The sequence below is a fragment of the Narcine bancroftii genome, chromosome 7 (assembly GCF_036971445.1).
Source record: "Narcine bancroftii isolate sNarBan1 chromosome 7, sNarBan1.hap1, whole genome shotgun sequence".
Lineage (NCBI taxonomy): Eukaryota > Metazoa > Chordata > Chondrichthyes > Torpediniformes > Narcinidae > Narcine > Narcine bancroftii.
In genome coordinates, this window is record NC_091475.1 from 5,650,890 (window position 1) to 5,676,770 (window position 25,881).

At 42.6% G+C, this 25,881-nt stretch overlaps 2 protein-coding genes across 6 annotated transcripts; one reads left to right on the forward strand and one right to left on the reverse strand.

The window, feature by feature from the left end:
* Positions 1-4: 4 nt before the first annotated feature.
* Positions 5-25,881, forward strand: txnl4b (thioredoxin-like 4B). 3 transcript variants are annotated; one of them, XM_069888673.1, is made up of 4 exons: positions 5-104; positions 16,839-17,266; positions 23,524-23,675; positions 25,620-25,881. In XM_069888673.1, the coding sequence occupies exons 3-4, from the start codon at positions 23,554-23,556 to the stop codon at positions 25,783-25,785; spliced, it is 288 nt and encodes a 95-aa protein (XP_069744774.1). In that variant the 5' UTR covers positions 5-104; positions 16,839-17,266; positions 23,524-23,553; the 3' UTR covers positions 25,786-25,881. The 3 variants fall into 3 exon arrangements, with proteins under 3 accessions (XP_069744774.1, XP_069744773.1, XP_069744772.1); XM_069888672.1 differs by lacking the exons at positions 5-104; positions 16,839-17,266 and adding an exon at positions 17,701-18,059; XM_069888671.1 differs by lacking the exons at positions 5-104; positions 16,839-17,266 and adding an exon at positions 17,704-18,083.
* Positions 11,732-17,711, reverse strand: trmt10c (tRNA methyltransferase 10C, mitochondrial RNase P subunit). Of its 3 annotated transcripts, none has more exons than XM_069888668.1 (2): positions 17,632-17,711; positions 11,732-16,233 (listed from the first exon to the last, which is right to left on the reverse strand). In XM_069888668.1, the coding sequence occupies exon 2, from the start codon at positions 16,154-16,156 to the stop codon at positions 14,840-14,842; it is 1,317 nt and encodes a 438-aa protein (XP_069744769.1). In that variant the 5' UTR covers positions 16,157-16,233; positions 17,632-17,711; the 3' UTR covers positions 11,732-14,839. The 3 variants fall into 3 exon arrangements, with proteins under 3 accessions (XP_069744769.1, XP_069744767.1, XP_069744768.1); XM_069888666.1 differs by having other exon boundaries at positions 17,593-17,688; XM_069888667.1 differs by lacking the exon at positions 17,632-17,711 and adding an exon at positions 17,421-17,586.

A 25,881-nucleotide genomic window follows, 5' to 3' on the forward strand; every position in this document is an offset into this window, starting at 1 on the left:
AGGCCTGTGCCCGTCACGGGCTCTCCTGGCACCTGTGGCGGAAGTGACTACAAACCCCCATACAAAACGCTGGAGAAGCGCAGCAGGGCTTTGATGTAGCAAAGGTAAAGATACAGAACCAATGGCCCCTCATCCCGCTCGGTCTGAGTGTATTGACTTTTAATTCTTGGTGTGGATGATTGCAGCATCATCGAGGGCTTTGCTTTATTTTTATTTACATGGATTCAATTTACATGCATTCACCCTTCTGGATATGGGAATGCCTGGAACGTTGCCATGACCCTGTGGGCACATTGCAGGGTTTCTGGTCAAATTACTTCCACTCTGCTTTGGGGTCCCTGGGTGACTCTAGTTACGGGCCGAGAGGACCCCAGAACCCAGCACCAATAAAAATTCACCAAGACAAATGGTCACTTAAGCAGAAGTTCTTTAAATTTTCTTTAAACATAAAAACAGGATCAACTTCCTACTATTAACTTACCCCCCCCCCCCCCCCACCTTCTCATGCTAAGATCATGTGTATAGGAAAGTTCTTTGATTCGCAGTCCAATCTCACTCCTCCAAGTTCACCTGTATCAGGCACAGAATTTAACATTTATCAATTTTCACCAGGCTCTGGTGCTCACAAGGTAAATGGTTAGCAGTCAGGAAGGTTCTTGTCGGTTTCAGAGAGAGATTCGTTGCTCGTTGGACACACACAAACTGATTCCCTCCGATCAGCTGCTTCAGTGTCTTGCTGAAGAAACTCGCCCCATCAGGGTTTTCCAAATGATAACCTTCTGCTACAGGTCATCACAGAGTTCCTTTTGTTTCCCTTATTTCAGGTGAAACACTCAAGCCAGCCATTTCCTCTTGTATGGATCACAAGGGTTTTCAACAGGCTGAACTCAGAACTCACAACCCATCTTCAAAATGGAATTTCAACAAGATTACAGCTTGCCATGACTGCAGAAACCAGGTCTCTCTCTCTCTCCCTTAGAGAAAGCCTGTTCTGTCTCCTCTCTCTCCCCCTTAGAGAAAGCCTGTTTGGTCTCTTCTATCTCTCTGCTTGCAAAATCACATGACCTTCTTAGAACAGCAAACTGCAACCAGACATTGTGGCACCAGACTCAAACTTCTGAGTCCATTCATCTGTTGCTTTCAAAACAATCCATTTACACCTGCTTTTGAAATTCTTTAGCAAAGCAGTCTCCTTGTTTTATTATCTTTGCAAAGGCTCTCGATGCCTGCGTGACCGACTTTCAGCAAAGCTCTTGCATTTTAAATGAGATCTGTTTTGTGAAGTATCTCCTTCAAAAACATCTATATAAAATAATCTCACATTTTTTTTGTACATGGATGCATCAGGGGAACCAATGTATGAGGGCACCAACCATTGTGACCTGCTGCGGTTCTACCTGTCCTAGCTATTGCAAAGGATGACCAGACCACATCACTACACACCATCCCAGTCTGTGATATTACAAGATCCTGTTTTATTCAGTAAGTTCACTTTGGTGGTTGGAACAGGCTACAAACATTCAGATTTCACATTTTTTACAGACTGTGTGGCACCATTGAATATTGACTATAAACAAAGAATGCTCTGGAAGACGACAAAGAATAATGGTTGTTTATTCAAGGAAAAACAGATGGGATGCTTACAGAGAGTCATATGATTTTGAGTCATGTGTTTGGGACACTTGAAGGACCATTATTGATCAGCAAGCCATCTAAAAGCAGATGTGAAATGTGACTGTATGAAATTAACAATTCTACTGTTTCTCCTTTTGTCAGAGGAATTGTTGAACCACCGTGACCATTGTAATGGTCATTTTGATTGACCCATATCTGGGTAAAAGAAGCAGGTTCATTCCTGTATTTGGATCGTGGCCATTTTGATGGTCATTTCATCTGACCTGTGCCTGGGTTTTGGAAGCATCATGGAAGTCAAACATTTCATTTTCCCTACACATGGAAGTGGGGAGTTGTGACAACCATTTGTATGGAAGGACATTTCTCTGGAAGCAACTTGTCAAGGATTTGTAAGTTTTCAGCATTATGATCACTCAGCATTATGATCACCTCTAATTACTTCTGAACATCAGTTTAAAAGTCTGAATTTCAACACAGGATTCTAAGACTGAACTTTGAATTAACTTTCCAAAATTGTGCCTGAGCTGTAATGGTTTGGATATTAGACACACACACATACACACACATACACATTTGTGCATAGTTGGGGGTTAAGTTAATGTGTTATATTATTAATAGTTAATAATAAATATATTTTAAAAATGACATTGTCTTGGTGAATTTCTATTGCTGTTGATCTGTGACATAGCAGTGGTCATTAGGGAACATCTTGCAGTCACTGAGGTACAAGGACTCGATGGATAGAGTAAGATAGTTTCCTGAGCTCACTGTCCAGATCATCTGGCAAAATATCTCATTGCCAGAACTCACTCACATGCACCAGATCTAGTTCAGCTGGCAGTGACAGGTCCCCTCTCAGATTCTTCCTCAATGCCTGTTGTCCTTGAGGTGACTGCAATAGGAAAGAGGTAAAACACAGGATTCTGCTGACACCTTGATGAAGGGCTCAAGCCCGAAATGTTGGTGATGTATCTTTACCTTTGCTACATAAAGGGACTGTTTGACCTGCGGAGTTTCTCCAGCATTTGTGTGTTTTTTCGTGATAGCAAAGAGATTTTCAGCCACCTTCACTGACTGGATTTGCAAAGAGGATCTGGAAAAGAATAGAACGGTCCTTGTTGCAGATCATCCCAAACAAGCAACAAGAAGGAAGAGGTAAAAAGAGAAAGACAACTGAGAGGACCATAGGAGCAGAAGAGATTGCTGTGAGCTGGCCTGTTGGGGGTCCAGCCTAATGCCTTAGGTCCAACCTAATGTCTTATCCTGCAATAAACCCACTTCCACCAGTCTCACAAGGATGGTCATGGCAGCAAACTCCTCGGGAGGACAAAGAGTCCACAACACCATCAGAGTAATAGGGAAGGAATACAAGTGAAGGTTCCCGTTTTCCTGGGACATCTGTGTCTGGAACAGTGGTTCTCAAACTTTCTTTCCACTCACGTAACACTTTAAGTATTCCCGATGCCCTAGGTGCTCTGTGATTAGTAAGGAATTGCTTAAGGAGGTATGTGGGTGGAAATAAAAAGTTTGAAAACCACTGTTTTATTTGTACCTTATTGACTCGTTATGTGCACGGTTTCAGAACTCCAAAGGAAATGGGCCATTGACAATTTTTCTCAAGCCAAATATTTCAGTAACAATTGAGTCTAGAGCAGTGATTCTCAACATTCCCTTCCTATTCACATCCCACCATAAGCAACACATAGCACCGATGGCATAGGGATTACTTAAAGTGGTATGTAATGGATAAATATTGGGGGGGGGATTTTGGTAAAATTAGTCGGTAACATATTTTAAAACATCTTATTTGAAAGACTGAAGAATTCATATTCAGTAACATTGCAGGATCTCTGGAGAATGTGATGCACATTTCACAAGTTGGTGCTAATTGAAATGACGTCATGAAATGAAAGACCATTGTAGGAGACAAACTGGCTGTTGAACAGTGTGCTCACAGAGAGGTCATTCATGGGTTTTGTTTATCTAAGACAACATCTTGACCAAAGAGAAGAACTCCTGTTGTTTGCTGAAGAAGGTGGGGTTTTGCAAATGAGAGAGTTACATGGTGCTTTCTGGCAGTTGGCCGTTGGAGAGAGAGAGATAAGTTAACAAGTTCTCCCAGCTAATGTGTGTGACACTGAAAAGCAGCTGAACAGTGCAAGCCAGGAAGAGCTGGTTGAAACTGATGAAAAGCTCCAGAGCAGTGGAGGCTGGAAGTGCTATCGGTCTGATGTTTCTCTTGGAATAAGAAGAACAGAAAGGAACTCTGTGATGACCTGAAAGAAAGAGGTTACCAACTGGAAAACCCTGATGGGGAAAGTTTCATCAGCGAGACATTAAGGTGACTAATGGTGGTACCTCAGTTGTGGAAATCCTGGAACAACAAATATCTCTCTGCAAACCCTACAAGAACCTTCCTGAGTGGTAAACATTTACCCTTTGAGCACCAAAGCCTGGTGAACTTTATACATGTTAAATTCTGTGCACAGTATAAGAATTGCCTGCATCCAGAGAACTTGGAAGAAGGAGAAGTGAGATTGAACTGTGAACCAAAGAACTTTTCTTAAATTTGCACACACCTTACATACACGTGCGCTTAGAATTAGAAGGGGGTTAATTTGAGTTAGTTAAGTATAGAGATAAAAAAGTTAAATTTTGATTCCGTTTTCATGTTTAAAGTTGATTAAAAACAACTTTTTTTAAAAAAAAACTACTTGTCTTGGTGGTTGTCTGTTGCTGCTGGGTTTGGGGTCCTTTGGGCTTGTAACTGGTATATGAGTGGAAAGCACCTATGGGGATTGGTAGATGCCGGTCAAGTGAATTTGCTGGTTGCTTGAGATTGCATGTTGCATGATTGAAAGAAAAAAGGTTGAGAACCACTGGTCTGAAAGGTCTTGATGGAATGCTACAAATTTAGGGCGAAGGATATTTACTGCCTCGAGGACGTCACAGTTAACGGTCACTTTGATGTGACATTGAAGACCCCGGGACTTCCAGGAGAAGGGAAATGTGGGTCCAATCTTACTATTCAAGGCACAGCCACTCTTCACACTTCCAACACAGAAGGAATGTGACATAACAGTGCCCGTGTTCAACCCACTTGTGCAAGTAGTGGATGAGTCCACCTTCCTGGTCAGTAAAGTTGAGGGAACAGGGACCTGTGTGGACATCAAATGCACATTTCAAATCTGGACCAGCAAAAGCCAAGTGATAGAGAAGCTGAAAGAGGACAGAAAAGGGGCCATTATCTCCCTTACAGGGAGCCTGGATACTTGGTCTCCGCTGGACAACCCAGAGTGTGCAGGAACTGTGTGGCAACCCAATGCAGTGCAGTCATTGCAGGAACTGCAAGCAGGAAGGGAACCATACCAAGGAAAGTGCAGAGCGCAAGTGCTGCAATCTTTGTGGGGAAGCTGGCCACCTCAGTGACTGCCCAAAATCATATAAATGCCCCTGCACAGGCAATAAGAAGGGAAACAGCCAACATCATCACCCCCAGTGAGGTCAACACCTCCTCAACCTCGACAGTGACAGAGACCCTAGTAGAGACCAAGACCAGGGGGAGTGAGGTGATCCCAAGCACATCCACCTCCAACCCCAGCCACAAAGCAAGAGGCCCCTCCCAGGGAGGCAAAGTTGATGGAGGAGGGAAGAATGGCAGATGGTCAAGAAAGAAAACCCAAAAAGCCCCACAGAAGAAACTGGCAAATGGCACCACAAGCAGTGGAAAGAGTCAAGGCACAAACAGAAGCCAGAAACCTATTGTGCTCGGAGGATGAAGCCAGCACGAGTGTCGGATGAAGGTAGAGGAAGCTCCAAGATGGAAGGGAAAGAGAGGACAAGTTATGTAAACCCAACTGTGAGATGTACTGTACCCAGCGACACCACCCCCACCCCCTGGAAACCTGGCAGATGTGTTCAACATCCCTGCCCCTGCAGCCCCAATGTAAGGTTGTCACTCCCTCCCCCCACAGCTCCAGATTTGCACCCAGCTCCAGAATACAAGCCAGACAGGAGATAGAGAAGCAAGAGCACAATTGGATCTCACCCCAGCGACACCACCAGATTATCCTGAGGAGACATGACTCTCAGCTCCCAGATAAAGAATACCTTCTGTTTCTGAGCCCAAAATCAGTGCTGCATTTCGCTAAGGCATAGTGCATAAGGGCTCAGATGGATTGGCTGGTCTCAAAGAATTGTGAACTGGAGATTCCAATAAACAACAATGGAGATTAAGATAGCAATCCTGGATGTGCGCAGTGTGAAAAGCACTGCATGATAATGTAAACATCTTGCTAAAGTCAAGGCAAGGCTATCATACAGGAGTCTGGACCTCAGGAACAATTGGAGGTAGTTGTGATGGTGGCTTCATGGGTTGTCAATATGGTCGGGGGCAACAATTGTTGCACCTCTGGTTTTAGTACTCACTAAGATTAAGGAGGTAGTTGGACGCATATCCTTGTGGTGGATCTAACATAATGTGACTCCCCTCTCCAGCTGATCAATGTGTATGCCTTGCCCTTGTGGAGCAAGAATTTGGTCATATTCCAGCAGCTCCCACCCTTGTTGGTGACACTCAGGAGAGTGACTTCAACTGCATCATTAATGCTCGCATGACGCCAACAGCAGACTGGACTGCTCCTCCTGATGGAGTCCATAACATATAGGGGCATAAGTAGGCCATTCGACCCATCAAGTCTGCTCAACCATTCCATCATGAGCTGATCCATTCTCACACTCAGCCCATTCCCCTGGCTTCTCCCCATTACCTTTGATAGACTGACTATTCAGAGACCAATCAATCTCTTTCTCAAATACAACCAGACTTGGCCTCCAAAGGTACCCATGGTAGCAAATTCCAGAAATTCACCACTCTCTAACTAAAGAAATTTCTTTGATTCTCTGATTTGAATGGGCGTCCTTCAATCCTGAAGCTGTGCCCTCTTGTCCTATACTGTCCTACCATGGACACCTTTGCCACATCTACTCAGTCCAGGTCTCTTCAATATTGGAAGTGCTTCTGTGAGGTCCCCCCTCACTCTTCTGAACTCCAAGAGCTGTCAAACATTCCTCATATGTTACTCCCTTCATTGCAGGATTGATTCTTGCCAATCTCTGTGAACCCCCGCCAATGCCAGCACATCCTTTCTTAAATAAGGAGCCTAAACCCCATACTGCAAGTGAGACCTCAACATCACATTCCTGCTCTTATATCCTTTTCCTCTTGCTATGAATGCTAGCATTGCATTTGCCTTCCTCACCAATCAATCTGGACGTTAACCTTTAGGGTATTCTGCATGAGGACTCTCAAGTCCTTTTGGACCAAATTTTGAATTTATTCTCCATCTAAATAATATTCTCCCCTTTTATTCACTCTACCAAAGTGCATGAGCATAAACTTTCCAACATTATATTTCATTTCCCACTTCTTTGCCCATTCTCCTGATCTATCTCCGTCTTTCTGCAGCCTCTCTGTTTCTTCACTACCTGCCCCTCCACCTTTCTTTGGATCATCTGCAAACTTAACCACAAAGCTATTTATTCCACAATCTAAGTCATTAATATACAACATAAAATGAAGTGGCTGTAACATTGACTCCAGTGGAAGATCACTGGTAACTAATAGGATATGTTTATTCCACTCTCTATTTCCTGCTGATCAGCCAGTGCTATTATCATTCCATGCACTCCAATCTTTTTAAGCAGATTCATGTGCAGTGCTTTGTCAAGGTCTTTTTGAAATTCTAAATATATAACATCCATTATAACATCCATTTGTCTTGCCTGCTTGTGGTTTCCACAAAAAGTTGCATAGATTTGTCAGGTGAGATTTTTCCTTAAGTAAGCTGTGCCAGCTCTTGGTTCTTTATTTACTCTTGCCTTTTATTTTTACTCAATATATTTTAGAATACTTCTATTTTTTAAATTTTTTATTTTTCACACTATAAACCACATTGATCAAGATACATACATTTTCCTTTTCAAATATATAGTGTCATTTTCTCCCCCCCCCCTCCCCTCCCTCCCTCACCTCCCCTCCCATTCATTTAAAGTTCAAAATCTAAGATACATTATATTTTAGAAGACTTTTAATGTCCTTTTTGATATTTGCTAGCTTCCTTTTAAAGTTCATCTTTTTCTTCCTTATGTCTTTCTTGTCTTCTGTACACTTTTAAAACCTTCACAGTCCTCTACCTTTCCTTATAAGTCCTTTACTTTGGCTTTAACTTCTTTTTTGTGCCAGGTGTGTAATTTTTCCATTCATATATTCCTTATTTCTTGCAGAAATTCCAGCCATTGCTGCTCTGTCATCCTCCCTGCTAGTTTCTCCCTCTCAAATTGCAGGACAAATTCTATCATATTATGAACATTGCTTCCTAAGGATTCCCTTTCTTTTAGTTTCCTTATAAATTCTGGTTCATTATACAATACCCAATCCAGAACTGACATTTCCCTGGTTGTCTCAGCTGCAAGCTGTTTCATGAAATTCCTTCTCTTGGGATCCAGTGCAACTTGGTTTTCCCAATCAACATACATAATGAAACAACCCCCCCCCCCCCCCCCACTGCCATTTATGCATGCCTATTCAATCTTCCTCTGTATTTTACACATCATACTCTGGATGTCTGTCTACAATTCCCATCAGAGTCTTTTTACCCTTACAGTTTTTAAATTCTCCCAACAGGGCTTCTCTATTTCTGATCCAATGTCTCCTCTCTCCAAAGTTTTAATTCAATTTTTAACCAGTGAACAACCCCACCCCCTCTGCCTTCCTTCCTCCTTCCAATACGCTGTGTATCTATGGATATTTAATTCACAGCTGTGATCTTTCAGCCATGACTCAGTGATGACCACAATGTTATACCTGTCAACTTCCAACTGCGCTGCGAGATCTTCAACATTATTTCTTGTACTTCGGGCTTTTAAATACAAGACCTTCAGTACTGTATTCATCACCCTTTTCAATTTTGTTTCCAAAGTACCCAAGTGAAATTGTTAATCTTACACTTGCAATTTTTGTCCTATTGACTGCCTGTCCCTTCCTCACATTTTCACAACACAGTGTATCTACTTGTGCATCTTCTGCCCTATTCACTGATGTCACATTCTGGTTCTCAACCCCCTGCCAAATTAGTTTAAACCCTCCCCAACAGCTCTAACAAACCTGTCTGCCAGGACATTAGTTCCTCTCCCATTCAGGTGCAACCTGCCTTTTTTATACAGGTCAAACCTTCACTAGAAGAGATCCCAATGATCCACAAATCTGAACCATAAGGCCATAACACATAGAACCAGAAATAGGTTATTTCACCCATTGAGTCTGCCCTGCCATTTAATCATGAGCTGTTATGTTTTCCCACTCAGCCCCACTGCCCGGCTTTCTCCCCATAATCTTTGATGCCCTGGCTGATCAAGAGCCTATCTATATCAGCCTTAAATACACCCAATGACCTGGTCTCCACAACTGCCTGTGGCAACAAATTCCACAGATTTACCATCCTCTGGCTAAAGAAATTCCTCTACATTTCTGTTCTAAGTTGAACTCCCTATGTCAGCACATTCTTTCTTAAATGGGGAGCCCAAAACTGCTCAATACTCTGAGGTCTCACCAGTGCCTTTTAAGCCTCAACATCACATTTGTGCTCTTATATTCTATTCTGATTAAAATAAATGCCAGCAGTGCATTTGCCTTCTTCACCTCCAATTCAACCTGCAAGTTTACCTTCAGGCTATCATGTACAAATCCCTGCCCACTCCACCAACTCTTCTTCCACAGAGAGCAGCAGCAATCATCAAGGATCCACACCAAGGATCTGCTACCCTTTCATCATCAGACTCCTAAACAACAGACTCAATCAGAGACTTTTACTTTGTACATTATTTATTAATGATTTTTTTTCTATAATGCAGAGTTTAACATTTCTCTTCTGTATACATTTCTTGAGTAGTCTTTTGCATGACTGTTAAGTAGACATTCAGCCTGGCCCACAGGGATCTCAGGTTGTACCTGATGAGAGTGTATGAAGGATGCAAAGGTCCTTGTCACTGTTCACCCCCAGCAGCATGACAGAGGACTCTCTGATTTACAGGCTGTTCCCAAGGTTTTACAGAGTCAGAAATCCAGAAGTTCTGGATTTCACTGAGTTGGTGAAAGACACCCTTTGGTCTGCCCTGTTGTGGTCACAAACCTGCTGGTCTTTCAGCTTGGAGATGCTGATGCAGGAATGCCTGCTGACTGGCTCATTTCAGGCTGTTTCAGTAGATGCTGTGGGACGCACAGAGGCTTGGCACAGCCAATGTAGGAGGGTGCTGTTAGGAATGACCACTGTCTAGAGTCAATCCAGGGCATTGAGGGGCTGAGACACTGAGGTGAATCCCTCAAACAACAGAGAAGAGTAATGGCAAAGTGCCATCATGGTGGCAATGGTGCTAAATAGAAATGAATGCAGCTGAATGATGGAAATGTATGGATTACAAAATCAAGTGTGAACAGACTTTAATGTTGTTTTGTTTGTACATAACTTATTGAGAATAAAGTTTTTTTAAAAAGTTCATCCTGAATAAGGGCATAACACAGGACACCAGACAGACAGGCATCCAATGCCACTGGAAGATCATCAATTGATGAGAGATCTGCCTGAAACTTGTTGGTCTTCCAGCATAGCGAGGGAATGCTGACAATTGGCACACTTCAGGCTACAGCAGTACTTGCTGAGGGATACACTGAAGCTTGTGAGGTAAGACCACAAACTAGGGTCCTTCCACTACTGGGAATTGAGGGCTGAGACCAGTGAGGAAGACCTTCAAACACTGAAGGAGGGTATCACCCAGGGTAGCTAACACTGCAATATACGGAAACAAAATGTATTGACGAAATGGCGATATGAATCCAAGAAGGAATTTTTTTTATTGTAATGTTTTCTTTTTGAATAGTAACTCCAAAATTTAGAATCTGGGATAAAGCTGAATTACAAATATATTTCCAAGTTGATGTATAACTTGGTAGGGAACCTTTAAATGGTATGCCTTCTGTTTTTAGAGGTTGTAGGTCTGAGATGTACTATTGGACTGGATGGTTAACTGCAAAGCATTCTATAAGTTGTAGAAATGGCAGCCACTGCCTTCAGAAAGAATATCTAAAGTATTTTTGTAGAGCTAATTAGATTGGCTATTTGGTCCTAGATGGTGGTCAGTTTTAAGTTTTGTTTGGGCTGCAGTGAATGGAGAATGACTTTGACCTTGCAAATGCTGGAGATGTGGTGTCAGGAATTGGATCAGTAATTGTAGTTTTCAGATTCTGATCTGCTCTTTCATCCAAGTGATTTATGTGGCTGTATCAATTGAGTGTTGGATCAGTTATGAACTTTTCCCAGAAATGTTAAAGGAAGGGGGAAACAATGGTATTGTCATAGAATGTAAAGAGTCAGTGATTTGAACCTTCTATGGTGGAGGTGGTTATTGCATGTCTCGTATGTGGCATGAATCTTACATGCCACTTGTCAGTTTATGCCTGAATGCTGTTTAGGTGTTGCTGCATGCAAGTATAGGCTATTTCATTTGCTGATAAATTTATGAATGGAACTGAACATCTTGCAATCATCAGTAAATGTACCCACTTCTGACTTTGATGGAAGATCCTCAATGAAGCTAAAGATAGATGGACCGTGGTCACTGCCCTGAGTGACTATGCCATAGGCGATGCCATAAGGCTCAGAACGTTTGTCTTCAAATGATCACAACCATTTTCCTTTGTGCACTGTACAATTCCGATCATTGAAATACATTCCTCGATGTTCATTGACTTCAATCTTACCAGAGCTTTTCTCTGTCCCCCTCAAGTGAAATTCTCATTTGATATCAAGCACAGTTACTCTTGGCTCACCTTGACTCTGAAATTCAGTTAATTTGTCCTGTTTCTCCACAATACCTAATTCTTGCAGGTACTAAACATGTTCAATATTTTCTACTCTCTTTAATGATTTCCAACATCCCAATTTCCTACTCTAACCTCTCCATGCAGTTGGTCTGAAACTGAAGTCGGCCATTTGTGACCTCATCCCTCTATAAGAAGTGAAGAATTGGGGCTCAGACTGGATGAAGCACAAAAAAGATTTATTATGATCGCCTTTGCTGTAGCAAAAAAATGTATAATGTCAATCTGGAAATCAGAAAAGAGCCTGAGAGTACAGCAATGGTACATAGAAATGAATAAATGTATTCCACTGGAAAAAATAACATATAATTTTTTAAAAATGTCACATTATTCAAACAAATTTGGGAACTGGACATGAAACACAGCAGAGAGGGCCTACCACGGACCTCCACCCCCTAAAATGATAGAATGAGAAGACGAAATGAACTGACCCAGTGTGTAAAAGTAGATGACACAATTTTGTTTATTTTCATTGTGTGATGACATTGTTTAATGGGTTTATTGTATTGTATATGTTGAACGTTTAATGGGTTTGGAGGGGGGGTGGGAAGGGAGGGGGAAAAAGGGGAGAAAATGACACTGTGTATATTCAAGAGGGATATGTTTGTGTGTAGTTTGGTTAATATGGTTCATAATGTGAAAAATAAAAAATTTTAAAAAAAGATTAACCCCAGGAAGAGCTAGAAAGTTACTTTGCACCAAAATACCTCCATAATTACCACTTGACTTTGCTCTTGCCTCACATTCCCTTTAATAGATGTAAAGTACTTTACCGGTGACCTCCCTCATGCCATGATTTAGAGGTAAACAAAGAGTTTACAGGTGCTGGGGAACTATAGCAATACACAAAAGTGCCGGAGGAACTCAGCTGGTCATGCAGCATCCATGGAAAGCAGTAAGCAGTTGGCATTTCAGGCTGGAACCCCATCAGCTATGCCTAAAATCAGGCAAATACCCAAATAAGCCGGGGAAGAAGCAACAATCCTACAGATGATAGGTAGGTGGGAGGGAGAAGAGAAAGGAAATGATAGGGAGACAGAGAAGAGAGCTGGGAAATATGCTGTGATAGGAGATGGGGAGTTGGAGGAAGGAAGGTGATGGGCATGGGACAGAGAAGGGACGGAAAGGAGTCGGAGGGATGAGGGAAAGTGAAAGAATGGAGGAGGAATTTACTAGAAATTGGTGGTCTGGTTGGAGACTTTGCACCCCACTTTCCTAATAAACTATACTTATTATCCATCCATGACCACTCTTGACAGAAGTAACCACAGCATGGTCACCATAAAGATCATGTTCCATCTTCATCTGGAGAATAACCTCCATCAATTGTTTTTTAATATCTGATACTAAAGCAAAATATCTGCAAAACATTGGTTTTAGGTTTTCGGTGCAAATTCATCCACAAAGCTATGTTTCAAACTTTTTAAAATATCTAGCTTTGAAAATATTGGATAGTCTTCCTTTTTTTTTGGACGGGCAGATGTTATGCCTTTTTGTTGTGTCTTCAGTGGTTTATCACTTGCTAAAGAACTTTTCCAAAAGTTGAGTACACATGGTGACAGCGTGCTTGGTGACTGTTAGCTTCATGAGCACGAGTCATGATAGCGTTGGATCAGCATGACGGCGATCATTAATGTGCAGCATTGGCTGGTGCAGTATAACTTTCTTCACCAGCTATACCTGACGCTGCAAAAATAGATCAGATCAAAATCAGAAATCGCAGACCAATGCTTCAGACGTGGCATTGCTACAGGAACTTTCCAGCACAAAACCTGAACATGCACCAAGATGAGGCCCATTTGGGTGGACCTAGGTGAAGCCCTGGGGAAAATCATAGGCAAAGAATTCCCACAGGATCCAGAGTTGTTCTTGTTGGGAAATATAATGGGCATAAGTCTTCCAATGAAGCTGTCCAAATTTCAAATCCAATTTGTAATGGTCACATTGGCAGTTACCTGGAATTTCGCCTCCAGCTTGAGCATTGCACTCTGGAATGCAGAAATGCAGAGTTGTATTCCCCTGCAAAAGAACACTTATAATCATAGGAAAAAGTACAGAACTTCCCTTAAGATTTGGAAACCTACCCAAACTTCATAGGTACAGTTCTAGGGTGTGCAGACTAACCCCATCCCATCCCAATCTGGGAAAAAAAGAATAAAGAGGATCATGGATAGGATAAAGGTTGTGTCATGGCTGCCGGAGTGTAACAAATCTACATATCCCTGATTTATGTTTTTAACCTTTGTTGAGGGTCTTGAATGTCGGTTGTTATGTGGTCCATTGTGTGTGATGGTGGGAGGAAAAAAAATGGTGAAACTGGTAAAAAAAAAGATGACTAAGCTTTGATGAACGTTGATCACTGTACGAGTTTGAGTGTGAAAATTGATAAATATCCAAAGAGTCATAATAGTGCTTTCCTTTGGCATTTCCTTGTGTCCAGTTTTCTTACATAGTTATTCATTTTCTAATAATATATCTGGCACTGTGATCATTTTACACACAGATATCTGCGGTGCTTCAAAGTCCACCCAATATATTCATTCTGTTGAGAAAGACAGTGATGTATTATGTTAAATTATGTATTTACTGTCGCATAAATGCTTCAATACATCATCATCTAACGTTCACACGCAAACATTTTTCAGTGGTGGTCATTGGCAGAAATCAACAATGAGAAGCCATATTTTAGCATCATTCGATTCGAAAGAGATTAAAAACAAATTGCCAACTGCTGACTCCTTTAACTATTTTGGAGAATATTGACCAACTAAAGTGGCTTGCAGTTTTTTTCAAATGTGCTCTTTTATCCAGTAGTACATTTTCTGCAATAGATTTTCCTAGTCTGAAAGATTTGGCAATTTTCAGATTGTTTCTTGACCAAACAGGTATTCAATTAACATTTCTTACTGGAGTACTGGGCAATTGTAACCTCATTTAACAGTTGGAGTTGTCCAGTAAAAACACTTAAACCTTGCTATTGACTGAAATAACCCTAAGCTTTTGTTGAAATTAGTCAATTCACACTGATCAAAGATAAAACTGGACTTTTCCCCATTATTAACTGAATAACTCGTCAGTGGACAGACACATAATATGTTATTTTGTTACAGTTTACCTAAAAATTAACATTTATAATTAATGCATAGAAGAGAAAATGTACTGAATAGCTATATTTATAACATTTAAGATAGCAATGCAATATGAAAATGGAAAGAATCAATAAAAGATATTTCTTGTAGTTGAATAAGCACTTAAACATTTTCAGGACCTTCAATCTTTATCCATCCACCATTGCTTTTTGGGTCTAGCTAAAGATTTTTCCACACTTTGATTTGTATTTGAAGTTGACTTTTGCCACCCGGCTTCCTTTACTGATTCACTGTTATTGCTCTTCTGTTGTTTTCTGGTTCTACTCCAGTTTTTATGTTCTAGTGGAACTGATAAAAATCCGTCATGTTTCCTTTTTGGAACAAATTTGAGGGCCTCTTGCCAGTTGCTAGTTTCTTTCACAGTCAATAAAATGTTGATCATTTGATTTAATGTGAGATTTTTAGCACCACTGTTCCAATTCAAATACTCATCCAGAGGAAGGCGCGCAGTTGTCAACTTCAAACGCTTTGCATTTGCATGAGACAAGCCGGTTTGAATTGATTTATCAACCATGGATCCAATGATGTAGACTTTATCATGCTCAAATGTGTTCAATACAGAAGGGGAATCTGCCGTTAAATATACAAGTGTGTTTTTGGGAAAAATGTCAATATATGACTTGTCTGTTGCTGTTATTAGAAGGTTATTCCAAGCATCCCCATAGCGTTTCAAAAGCTGTTTATAATAGCCTCCATCTGAGCTAAGATTACAGAAATACAAGTGAAATGGGTCCAAGGATCTCCTGTTGCAACCCTCACACTCCAATAACTGAGAGACTGTATTTTCCATTTCTCTTTGTGTCATGTAAATTTCATAACTCATATCAAGTACCAGTGGTTGGCCAAACCTCATTGACTGGGCTGTCCTCCAGTTGTACATTAGATCAAAAGACTTTTGCCAGACTTGTAAAAGAAAAGTATTCTTTAAGGCATGTTCTTCCTCATTTTTAACTTCTTTCTGCAGAAGCTTTCCTGTTTCTTGTTTTAATTTTTGTTTATCTTTTGTGGTTTTCTTTTTTCCTTCTTTAACTGCTAAGTATTTAAGATACTTTTTCTTTGCAGATTTAGTAGGTAGCTCCTGAACTGTTCTTAGTTGCTCATCATTTATTTTCTCTGGCACAGTCTTCCCAGCTAATCGCCACATTTGAACTAGTTCTCTTGTGGCAGCAAGAATCGAGTCTCCAAGATCATCAGCTGGCAGAGGTTTTGCAGCTTCAATTGTATTTTCTCTCATAATCGTCTTCCAAATGTCTAAATCTATCTTATCAGGAGTAACATTTTTTTCTTCAGTCCTTGGGCATGGTGTCAGAATCAGATTCCTACTCTGCAGTATAAATTGGCACCTTGCCAAGTCCACTTTCATTTTCACCCAAGTATTTATTTGCAGAGTGCAATGCCTACTGATATTTTGGAAGAGATGGGTAACATGCAGCCACATACTGTATACGAAAACAACAAATTCCTGAATCCAAATAATTGATAATGTTCAAGGAAATCCAAGGATGATATTTAACCCTGTGGTTAGAGAAGAGAATATCAGAAAATGTTCACAAATTAAACCATACCAAATTCGTTCTCAACAGTTTAATCTGAAACACAGTGCCCTCCGTTTCCTTAAAATGATGGATTTATAAAATGTTTTGCATTTGTTAGCTGATGTTTCGTTAATTGTGTTTACGGATATGCCAATGGCTGTCTTTGTGATACTCGTAACACCAGTTGTGTTTATGTTTGCGGCCAATGCCTAATTTACTTAAGAAAAAATTAAAACAAATATCTCCTTGGAAGATATTAAAAGCGAAGGATACATTTTTGTAGAAGATCATATTCAATTTTGCTTTACTGCTTTCGTAACAAATTATTTAACTATCTCAGAAAGACAAAATACAGTACCATTTTCTGTCTTAAAGTGGGACCAGTCACTTCTAACTTTAATTCTCCACACCACTCCCACCCTCTGTCCTCAGTTCCTTAGTGTTCTATAGCTCATTCCAGGCTCCAGACAATAATGAATTGAACAATTTCTGATTTGGCGACATTTTAATTTCATGTTTTCAGATCATTTCAAGTAAGAATCCTGTATCGACACCACCTCTGAACTTTGTTTCCTTGTATTACAGGTTTTTTATTTTGTTTCGTGCTTTCCCACTTCCCACTGCCTAAAGAAATCTCTTGGTGCCTGCCACATTGACCACCGCCAGTGGGCTGATAACGCCTCAAACCGTGCATCTTGGCGCCTCACAGTTTGGCGGGCAGCAGCCTCCTTTGAAGAAGACCGCAGAGCCCACCTCACTGACAAAAGGCAAAGGAGGAAAGACCCAACACCCAACCCACCAATTTTCCGCTGCAACCGTGTCTGCCTGTCCCGCATCGGACTTGTCAGCCACCAACGAGCCTGCAGCTGACGTGGACATTTACCCCCTCCATAAATCTTCGTCCGCGAAGCCAAGCCAAAGAAAGAAATTCCTGTTGAAGGGGGTTTGACCTGAGATGTTAACTCTTTTGCAAGCTGTTGCCTGATCTCTGTGGATTTCCACTAATCTAACAGGTATTGTGATCCCAGCATCCATTTTTTTAAAAAAACTTCATGTCATGTTCCTGAAAGAAAGACCTTGACCGGCTCTGATTCTCCCTCCTCCCACCTCTCACACTTGGACACCCCAACAACCAGGACCAGAAATAGAAGGAGAAGTCAGACAAACCCTCGGGCCCAAACACCTCATCCGTCAATGCCTGTTCTCAGTGCGAGTGCATTCAGCCGGCCCGGGCTCCAAGGTGCGCTCCCTCCTCCGTGGAGAGTTCTGCCCGTGCCCGGCATTAGTTCCACTCCCTTTGTTTTGATTTAAACCGTTTACATTGCAATTAAATACATACATGAACGTGATCAACACGCTGCTTAAAAACGGAACCAACCGGACAGGATGACTGGGTTCCCGCGGCGAGGAGCAGGCGGCCGGACCCTTCCCTCGAGCACCCACATCCGGTTCCCTCCCTCCCATCCGGTCCTTCACACGTCAACGTCAGCAGCCACGAGCTGCAATGTGAGCCGGCGGCACCCTCCCCCTGCAATGGGGGGGAACTATCTGGCCCCGGCCACTTTGTCCCCGACACCCATGTTCCGGGGGAGCCGTGTGGAAGCCGGCCCGGAGCGTCCGTTCGGCGTGACCTTCCCCCGCCCCGGTATTCACGCCGCCGCCCAATTTCTAAAATCACCCCCCCCCCCCGCGGGGACGATGAGCTTTTTCCTGCCCAAGTTACAGACGAAGAAGGACGTGGACCAGACCATCAAGGCGGTGGCGGAGAGGGTGCTGGTCCTGCGGTTCGGCCGCGACCATGACTCGGTCTGTCTGCAGCTGGACGACATTGTCAGTATCGGGCACCCAGCCGCCCCTCCCTCCCCCCTCCCTCCTCCTGGTCCCCATCCCTCTCCATTCCCAAACCTCCCTCCTGGTCCCCATCCCTCCCTCCTGGTCTCCGTCCCCATCTCTCTCCCACCCCATCCCTCCCTCCTGGTCCCCATTCCTCTCCCTCCCCATCCCTCCCTCCTGGTCCCCATCCCTCTCCCTCCCCATCCCTCCCTCCTGGTCCCCATCCCCATCCCTCCCCGTCCCTCCCTCCTGGTCCCCATCCCTCTCCATTCCCAGCCCTCTCCTGCTCCCCATCCCTCTCCATTCCCATCCCTCCCTCCTGGTTCCCGTCCCCTCCTGGTCCCCATCCCTCTCCCTCCCCATCCCTCCATCCTGGTCCCCATCCCTCTCCATTCCTATCCCTCCCTCCTGGCCTCCCTCTCCATCCCCGTCCCCATCCCTCTCTGCCCCTCTCCGTTCCTTGTGCACCCACCCTGTGAAATTCTGAATGGCGCGTGCCAACCGGGCCGCTTTGGGCAGCTTTTCCCAGGCTAGGGGCTTATCCCATCAGCAGGTGGTTGGACGAGTGGATCAGTCGGCCTGGGACAACAAGGCAGAGTCACAGAGAGAGAGAGAGAGAGATTGGTTGCTATGAGGCAACGTAATTGGAGTATTTTGGGTTCATTCAAGAGGCAGATAATTGGGAAGGAACTCCTTGTATCCAGTGATGAAGGATCTCATACTCATTAATTTTCTCCTGATGAGAAGTGGGGGGGGGGGGGTGAAGAAAATGTAGACAAGTGGATCTCTACCTTCTCTTTCCACCCACATCCCACTTTAAATAATCCCTATGCCATCAGTGCTCTTTTATTAGTAAGGGATGGCTTAAGGTGGGATGTGAGTGGGAAGGGAAGGTTGAGAATCACTGCTCTAGACCCAATTGTTACTGAAATATTTGGCTTGTCATTGGCCCATTTCCTTTGGAGTAACAAAACAGTTCACATAACGAGTCAATGAGGAAGACAGTGGGCTTTGCTCCTCAAGTATATAAACCAGCAACGTGGCCTTACTGACAATGACAGATTGTTTATTGTCCTGACATCCAGCTAGAAGTCTTTCTTCAGTATTTATTGATAGAGATCTTGCCTACAATGGTGGTGTCATCCACAAAGTTATAGATGGAGTTGGAGCCATCTTTGGCAGTGCAGTTGTGGGTGTACAGGGGGAACAGTAGGGGACTGAGTACATGGCCTCGTGGTCCCCCAGTGTTGATGATGATCGTGGAGGATATGCTGTCATCAATCCTTACTGATTGCAACCTGCAGAATCAAATCCAATTGCACAGAGTGCTGCTGAGATGAACATAATGTAGCTTGGGGATTAGTTTGTTGGTTGGGTGGCTCCTAGAATGCTTCCACCAGCGTTGTCTCCGCTCCATCCTCAACATTCACTGGAGCGACTTCATTCCTAACATCGAAGTACTCGAGATGGCAGAGGCCGACAGCATCGAATCCACGCTGTTGAAGATCCAACTGCGCTGGGTAGGTCACGTCTCCAGAATGGAGGACCATCGCCTTCCCAAGATCATGTTATATGGCGAGCTCTCCACTGGCCACCGTGACAGAGGTGCACCAAAGAAGAGGTACAAGGACTGCCTAAAGAAATCTCTTGGTGCCTGCCACATTGACCACCACCAGTGGGCTGATATCGCCTCAAACCGTGCATCTTGGCGCCTCACAGTTCGGCGGGCAGCAACCTCCTTTGAAGAAGACTACAGAGCCCACCTCACTGACAAAAGACAAAGGAGGAAAAACCCAACACCCAACCAACCAATTTTCCCCTGCAACCGCTGCAACCGTGTCTGCCTGTCCCGCATCGGACTTGTCAGCCACAAACGAGCCTGCAGCTGATGTGGACATTTACCCCTCCATAAATCTTCGTCCGCGAAGCCAAGCCAAAGAAAAGAAAGAAAGATACTATTGTGTTGAAAGTGGATCTATAGGTGATAAATAATAGTTTGATGTAGGTGCCCTTGTTGTCCAGATGTTCCAGGGTTGAGTGCAGGGCCAGTGAGATCACTTCAGTTATGAATTTATTTCAGTGGAATGTGAATTAGAGTGGGTCACTGGTAGGCTGTAATTAATGTGAGCCTTGACTTTTTTTTTAAATTTTTTATTTTTCACACCATAAATCACATTAGCCATGATATACACTATTTCTTTTTCACACATATACAGTGACTTTTTCTCCCCCCCCCTCCTCCCAAGCCACCCCCCCACCCCCCCCCCCGAGCCTTGACTTCTTGAAGAATTTCATGAGGGTGGTTGTCAGAGCCACTGGGCAATAATCATTTAGGCATTACTGTACTCTTCGGCACTGGAATGTTTGTAATCTTCTTGAAGCAGGTGAGAACTTCAGCCTGCTGGAAAGAGAGGTTGAAGATGTCAGTGAATACGGCTGCTAGTCTGCGTAGGCACAGAGGACATGTCCAGGAACTCCGTCTGGTCTAGTTGCTCTCCGTGGGTTCAGTCACTGGAAGGCCGATGGGCCAGCTGTGTCAGTGAGCTTAGGAGAACTGGCCTCTTGCTCATTATGAGAATAGAAATCATTGAGCTCAACTGGGAGGTATACACTGTTGTTGACTCTTCTCCTGGTTTTGCTTGGAGCTTGTAATAGCAAGCATAAACATCCAGAAGTCTGTGAGGTTTGTCTGGGACTCCAGTTTGGTTCAACACTGCTTCTTGGTATCTCTGATGCTCTTGTGCAGGTCATACCTGAGTTTCTAGTATAAGGCTGGGTTGCCTGACTTGTTCTAGCCTTGACTAGCGAGTGTACCTTGCCATGCAGTCATAGTTTCCAGCTAGGGACACACAGATTATTTTTGACCTGCCATCTTCTACACACTTGCTGGTGAAATCAGTGCCAGTAGTGTTGTATTCATTTAAAATTGGTCACTGAATCCTTGAATACAGATCAGTCTACTTACTCAAAGCAGACGCATGGGACATTTTCTCAGTCCAACCGGATCTTCATGCCTCAGATTCTGCTTATAGGCAAGTCGGTGATCTGATTTGTCAAAGTGTGTTTGTGGGACAGAGCAGCAGTTGTTTTTTGGGGTGACTAGTGGGTCAGGTGATGTGCTAGTGGAATTCTGGCAGCATAATCTTGAGGCATGAATGGTTAAATCTCCACAGTTTTGGGGTGTTTAGTTTCAAGGCTGTTGATGAAGGATAATAATATATCCAGTGTTAGTTTCATGTTGATCTGGGATAGGATGTAGACTGCTGTCAGTATGGCTGATATAAAGTTGTACTTTATGGTTTATAATTAGATATTTCAGAACCGGGGTGTGGGAACTTGTCAGGACTACTATGACTGAGCACCATGCAGTGTTGATGGGGAAATCCAACCCAGGAAGGGAAATCCAGCGGTGTACATTCCAGTGATCCTTGGGGGATCAGAGGTGGAGAGGGTGATCAAATTTAAGTTCTTGGGAGTCTCTATCTTCGAGGATCTTTCCTGGACCCAACACAGAAATGGCATCGTGAAGAAAGCACGTCAGCGCCTCTACTTCCTCAGGAGCTTTGATATGACATCAGAAACTCTGGCAAATTTTGACAGATGTGTGGTGAAAAGCGTGCTGGTATGGGGACACGAATACCTCTGAGCATAAAGCTCTGCAAAAGGTTATGGACACAACCCAGGACATCACAGGTAAAACACTCCCCACCATTGAGAACGTCTATAGGGAACGCAGCCATCGGAGAGCAGTAACAATCATCAAGGATCCACATCACTCAGCACGTGCTCTATTCTTGCTGCAATCACTGGGGAAAGAAGTATGGATGCCACAAGATTCGCACCACCAGGTTCAGGAATAACTATTACCCCTTCACCATCAGACTCCTCAACGACAAACTCAATCAGGGACTCATTTGCACTTTATCGATTTTTTTCCTTTCTGTATTGCACAGTCAATTTGTTTAAATGTCTTTATTTGTTGAGTATTATTTTTGTACGACCAATAAATGATAATTCTGCCTTTCCTGCAGGAAAAAGAATCTTAGGGTTGAATATACTTAGGGTATGTACTCTGACAAGAAATCCTGAAATCAAATCATAAATGGAAATTTGCCTTTTGCTTTTCCTGTGAACACTGTGTTGTCCAACTGGCATGTTCTCAAGTTCTCTGGTTGAATAACATGATCAGAGTGGAAGGTGACTGAAAATCCAGAATCATCAGAAAATAATTATCCTATCATTTATGCCATCCTGCTGTGTACAGATGTTTGTCCATATATTTCAAAACTGATTGGTTACTTATGAATATTTGAGGGTTATTGACACAAGGCAGCACATTCATGAGATGCCCAACTCCCAGCTTCATTTGGAGAAACGGTTCTGGCTGAAAATGTTGACCATTTTTTCTTTCAGTGATGCTCAGCCAACAGAGTTCCTCCAGCAGACTGTATTTAGACCTATTTATCAGTCTACATTGGTTCCTGGAAGTGATAAAGCCTAAATGTATTCCAACTCTTCTCTACCTGTCACCTTTCTCAGCTCATAGCCCTCTAGGATCCTTATACTTCGCAAGACTGTCTGATTATACATCCTGAGATTGACTGGGCAATGGATATTAAGGAAATCAAAGGACCCAGGAATAGTCGAAGAAAACTAAGACTAGATAGAAGCTCAGTCATGATCTTAACAAATGCCAACATCAACTCAGAAATCCAAATGTGTTACTGCTCACCCTTAGATATTTACATTTTTTTAAAAAAAAAAGGAATTAAAGGATATGGGGAAAAGTCAATGATCAGATCAGCCAGGATCTCATTGAATGGCGGAGGAGGCTCGACGGGCCGGATAACCCAACTCCTGCTCCTAGTTCTTATGTTCTTATTATGATTTGGCGTCATCTTTTGTTTAGTATCAATCTTAGAAAACCCTGCAACATTTTACTGTGGTAATGAAATAACGTGTCATTGCTATTAATGCAAATATTGGGCTATGATTTACCAAATAATCCAACATTAGTTGAACTTGTTTTTTGAGGGTTATATTAAGCCATGCAAATGAACGGTGCTTGGTTCAAGGATATTGATGGAACATTATCCCAGAAAGTAGTAAAACATGAAAGTCTGCAGACAGTGTAATTGATGTAAAAACACAATGCTGGAGTATTTTTATTTTATCAACTGCTAAGCATTCCATCAAACTGATTAAATATATACATTCGCACACACGTACACAGATGGGTATGAATCTCTAAGCCTATTTTTCTATTAGTTCATGCTATGTTTTCCTTTCTTTTTGAGAATATACATTTCAAAAACATTTTCCCTTGCTCTAAGGAGAGGGCAATGAATTGATTGATGATGGACATTGTTTATGAAGTAAATGTATCACTTCCAATAAGTGCATAACATCAGATTTTATTTTCTCATTGTTTTGGTAGCTTTCAAAGACTACACATGATTTGAGTAAAATGGCAGCCATTTACCTGGTGGATGTTGACAGTGTGCCGATATATACTCGCTACTTTGACATCAGCTACATTCCTTCTACAGTGTTCTTCTTCAATGGCCAACACATGAAGGTGGATTATGGGTAAGATATTCACGACAATTAAAATATAAAAACTCCTCAATATTGTCTTCAAAGCATCCAATATCTGTACTTGTCCACTGCTTTTCTTTATTAACATGTTACCCTGGCTACCAATGACATTCAAAATTTTCTTCAACACATTTTTATGAGCGTCCCTTATCCCTTATTGTTTTTTTGATGTAACCACACTATCCTGTGTGATAGATTCCACCAGAAGTTTAATAACCAGGTTGATGATTGCATTCCTCTTATCTACCACAGTTTCAGCCTGACAGTTTGCAACCTTGGTGTCCAGTCTGAGTCCAAACAGTTTCTTTGTCCCCTTAATTCTCTCAAAGGCCTATCTATTTCTGCCTCTAACATTGTCTGTTTTCATCTGTCGACTCCTTCACCTGCTGCTAAAACTCTCATCCAGTTCAAACTTGACTATTCCATTGGCTCCTGAATAGCCCTTGCATCCTTTATCCCAGTGGTTCTCAACCTTTTTTCTTTCCACTCACATACCACTTTAACTATTCCCTATGCCATCGGTGCTCTATGGTTAGTAAGGGATTGCTTAAGGTAGTATGTGGGTGGAAAGGAAAAGTTTGAAAACCACTATTTTAATCGTACCCAATTGACTCGTTATGTGCACAAACTCCAAAGGAAATGGGCCAATGACAATCTTTTTCAAGCAAAATGTTTCAGTAACAATTGAGTCTAGAGCAGTGATTCTCAACCTTCCCTTCCCACTCACATCTCACCTTAAGCAATCCCTTACTAATCGCAGAGCACCAATGGTATAGGGATTACTTAAAGTGGGATGTGAGCGGAAAGAAAAAGGTTGAGAACCATTGCTCTTTCCCTTGTCTCCTTCAGCATAATCTTATCAGAAATTCCCCTTGTGGCCCCACCCTAACTTTGTGTGAAAATCGTGATCAATTTCTTTACTCCAACCTTTGCTTTATAAATCCCAAGTTTAAATTGTTCTGATTCTGTCTTAAGTGCACTAAGCCTTATCTTTCTCTCCTTGTGCTCCATCACCAGGTGCTTATATTTCTGGGAAGTGCTTTGAAACAATTATTTTCTGATAAATTTATAACATTTGGGGAAAAGGTACAGGAGCCTAAAGACGAGCACTCAGCGGCACAAGGACAGCTTCTTCGCCACTGCCATCAGATTCCAGAATGATCAATGATCCAAAGACATGGCCTCACTTTTCATGCCCTGTTATTATTATTATTTTATTTTATAGTAATGTCGTAAGATGGTTATAATACAGGTGCCTAACCTTTTTTCCGGGATCGTCAGGACCAGATACCTGCCATTGTTCGGAATCATTTTGATTTCCGTCCCTTTAAGCCCACCCGTCCAAGTCGCGATGCCGTCTCCACCCTCTTCCTTGCCTGGCCAAGTTGCGCTGTTGTCTCTCCCCCTCGCCCGACTGAATCACGCTGCTGACTCTCTCTCTTCCCAGCTCCCTGCTGTACCAGCGCCAGGGGAATGGCCCCACTTCTCGGTTCCCCTGCGCTGGCGCTGGTACAGTAGTTTCAGCTGCATGGGAGATTATGGGTAGCGACCATTGAACCGCCGCAGGGCAGACTGAAAGCACCACAATGCTGGACTGGTGTCCGTATAGGCTATTCAGAGGTGCTTATAGAGGAACGCGAAGGGATACACGGGAGTTGAGCGAGGGTCACGTTGGATCATGTTTGGCACCAAACTCTATCTTTGATGAGCAGATGTCATCTACCGAAAAAATAGTGCCAATTTTTGGAGGTTGCTGGTATTCCGAATTCTGGATAAAAGGTTGGACACCTGTATGTATGTTTCCACGATGACACCGCTTTTCATTACTTTCTCGTGACAAGAAATCCTGATTCTGATTCTAAATGCAAATTCTTCAGTTTTATTGGTTGTAAATTGTGAATGCAGTAGCACAATCAAATCATTTACTTTTTTCAGGTCTCCAGACCATACAAAGTTTGTTGGATGTTTCAAAACAAAGCAAGACTTCATAGATCTAATTGAAGTAATATATCGTGGAGCAATGCGTGGAAAACTAATAGTACACAGCCCTATTGATCCAAGGAACATCCCAAAGTATGATCTCCTTTATCATGGCATCTGAATGTACCAGCTGGCTGCTGTACTTTACATTTACATCACAAGGATAACTTCCAATTTCTTGTTATTTTTAATTAAACGTTCTCCAAACTTTGAGAAA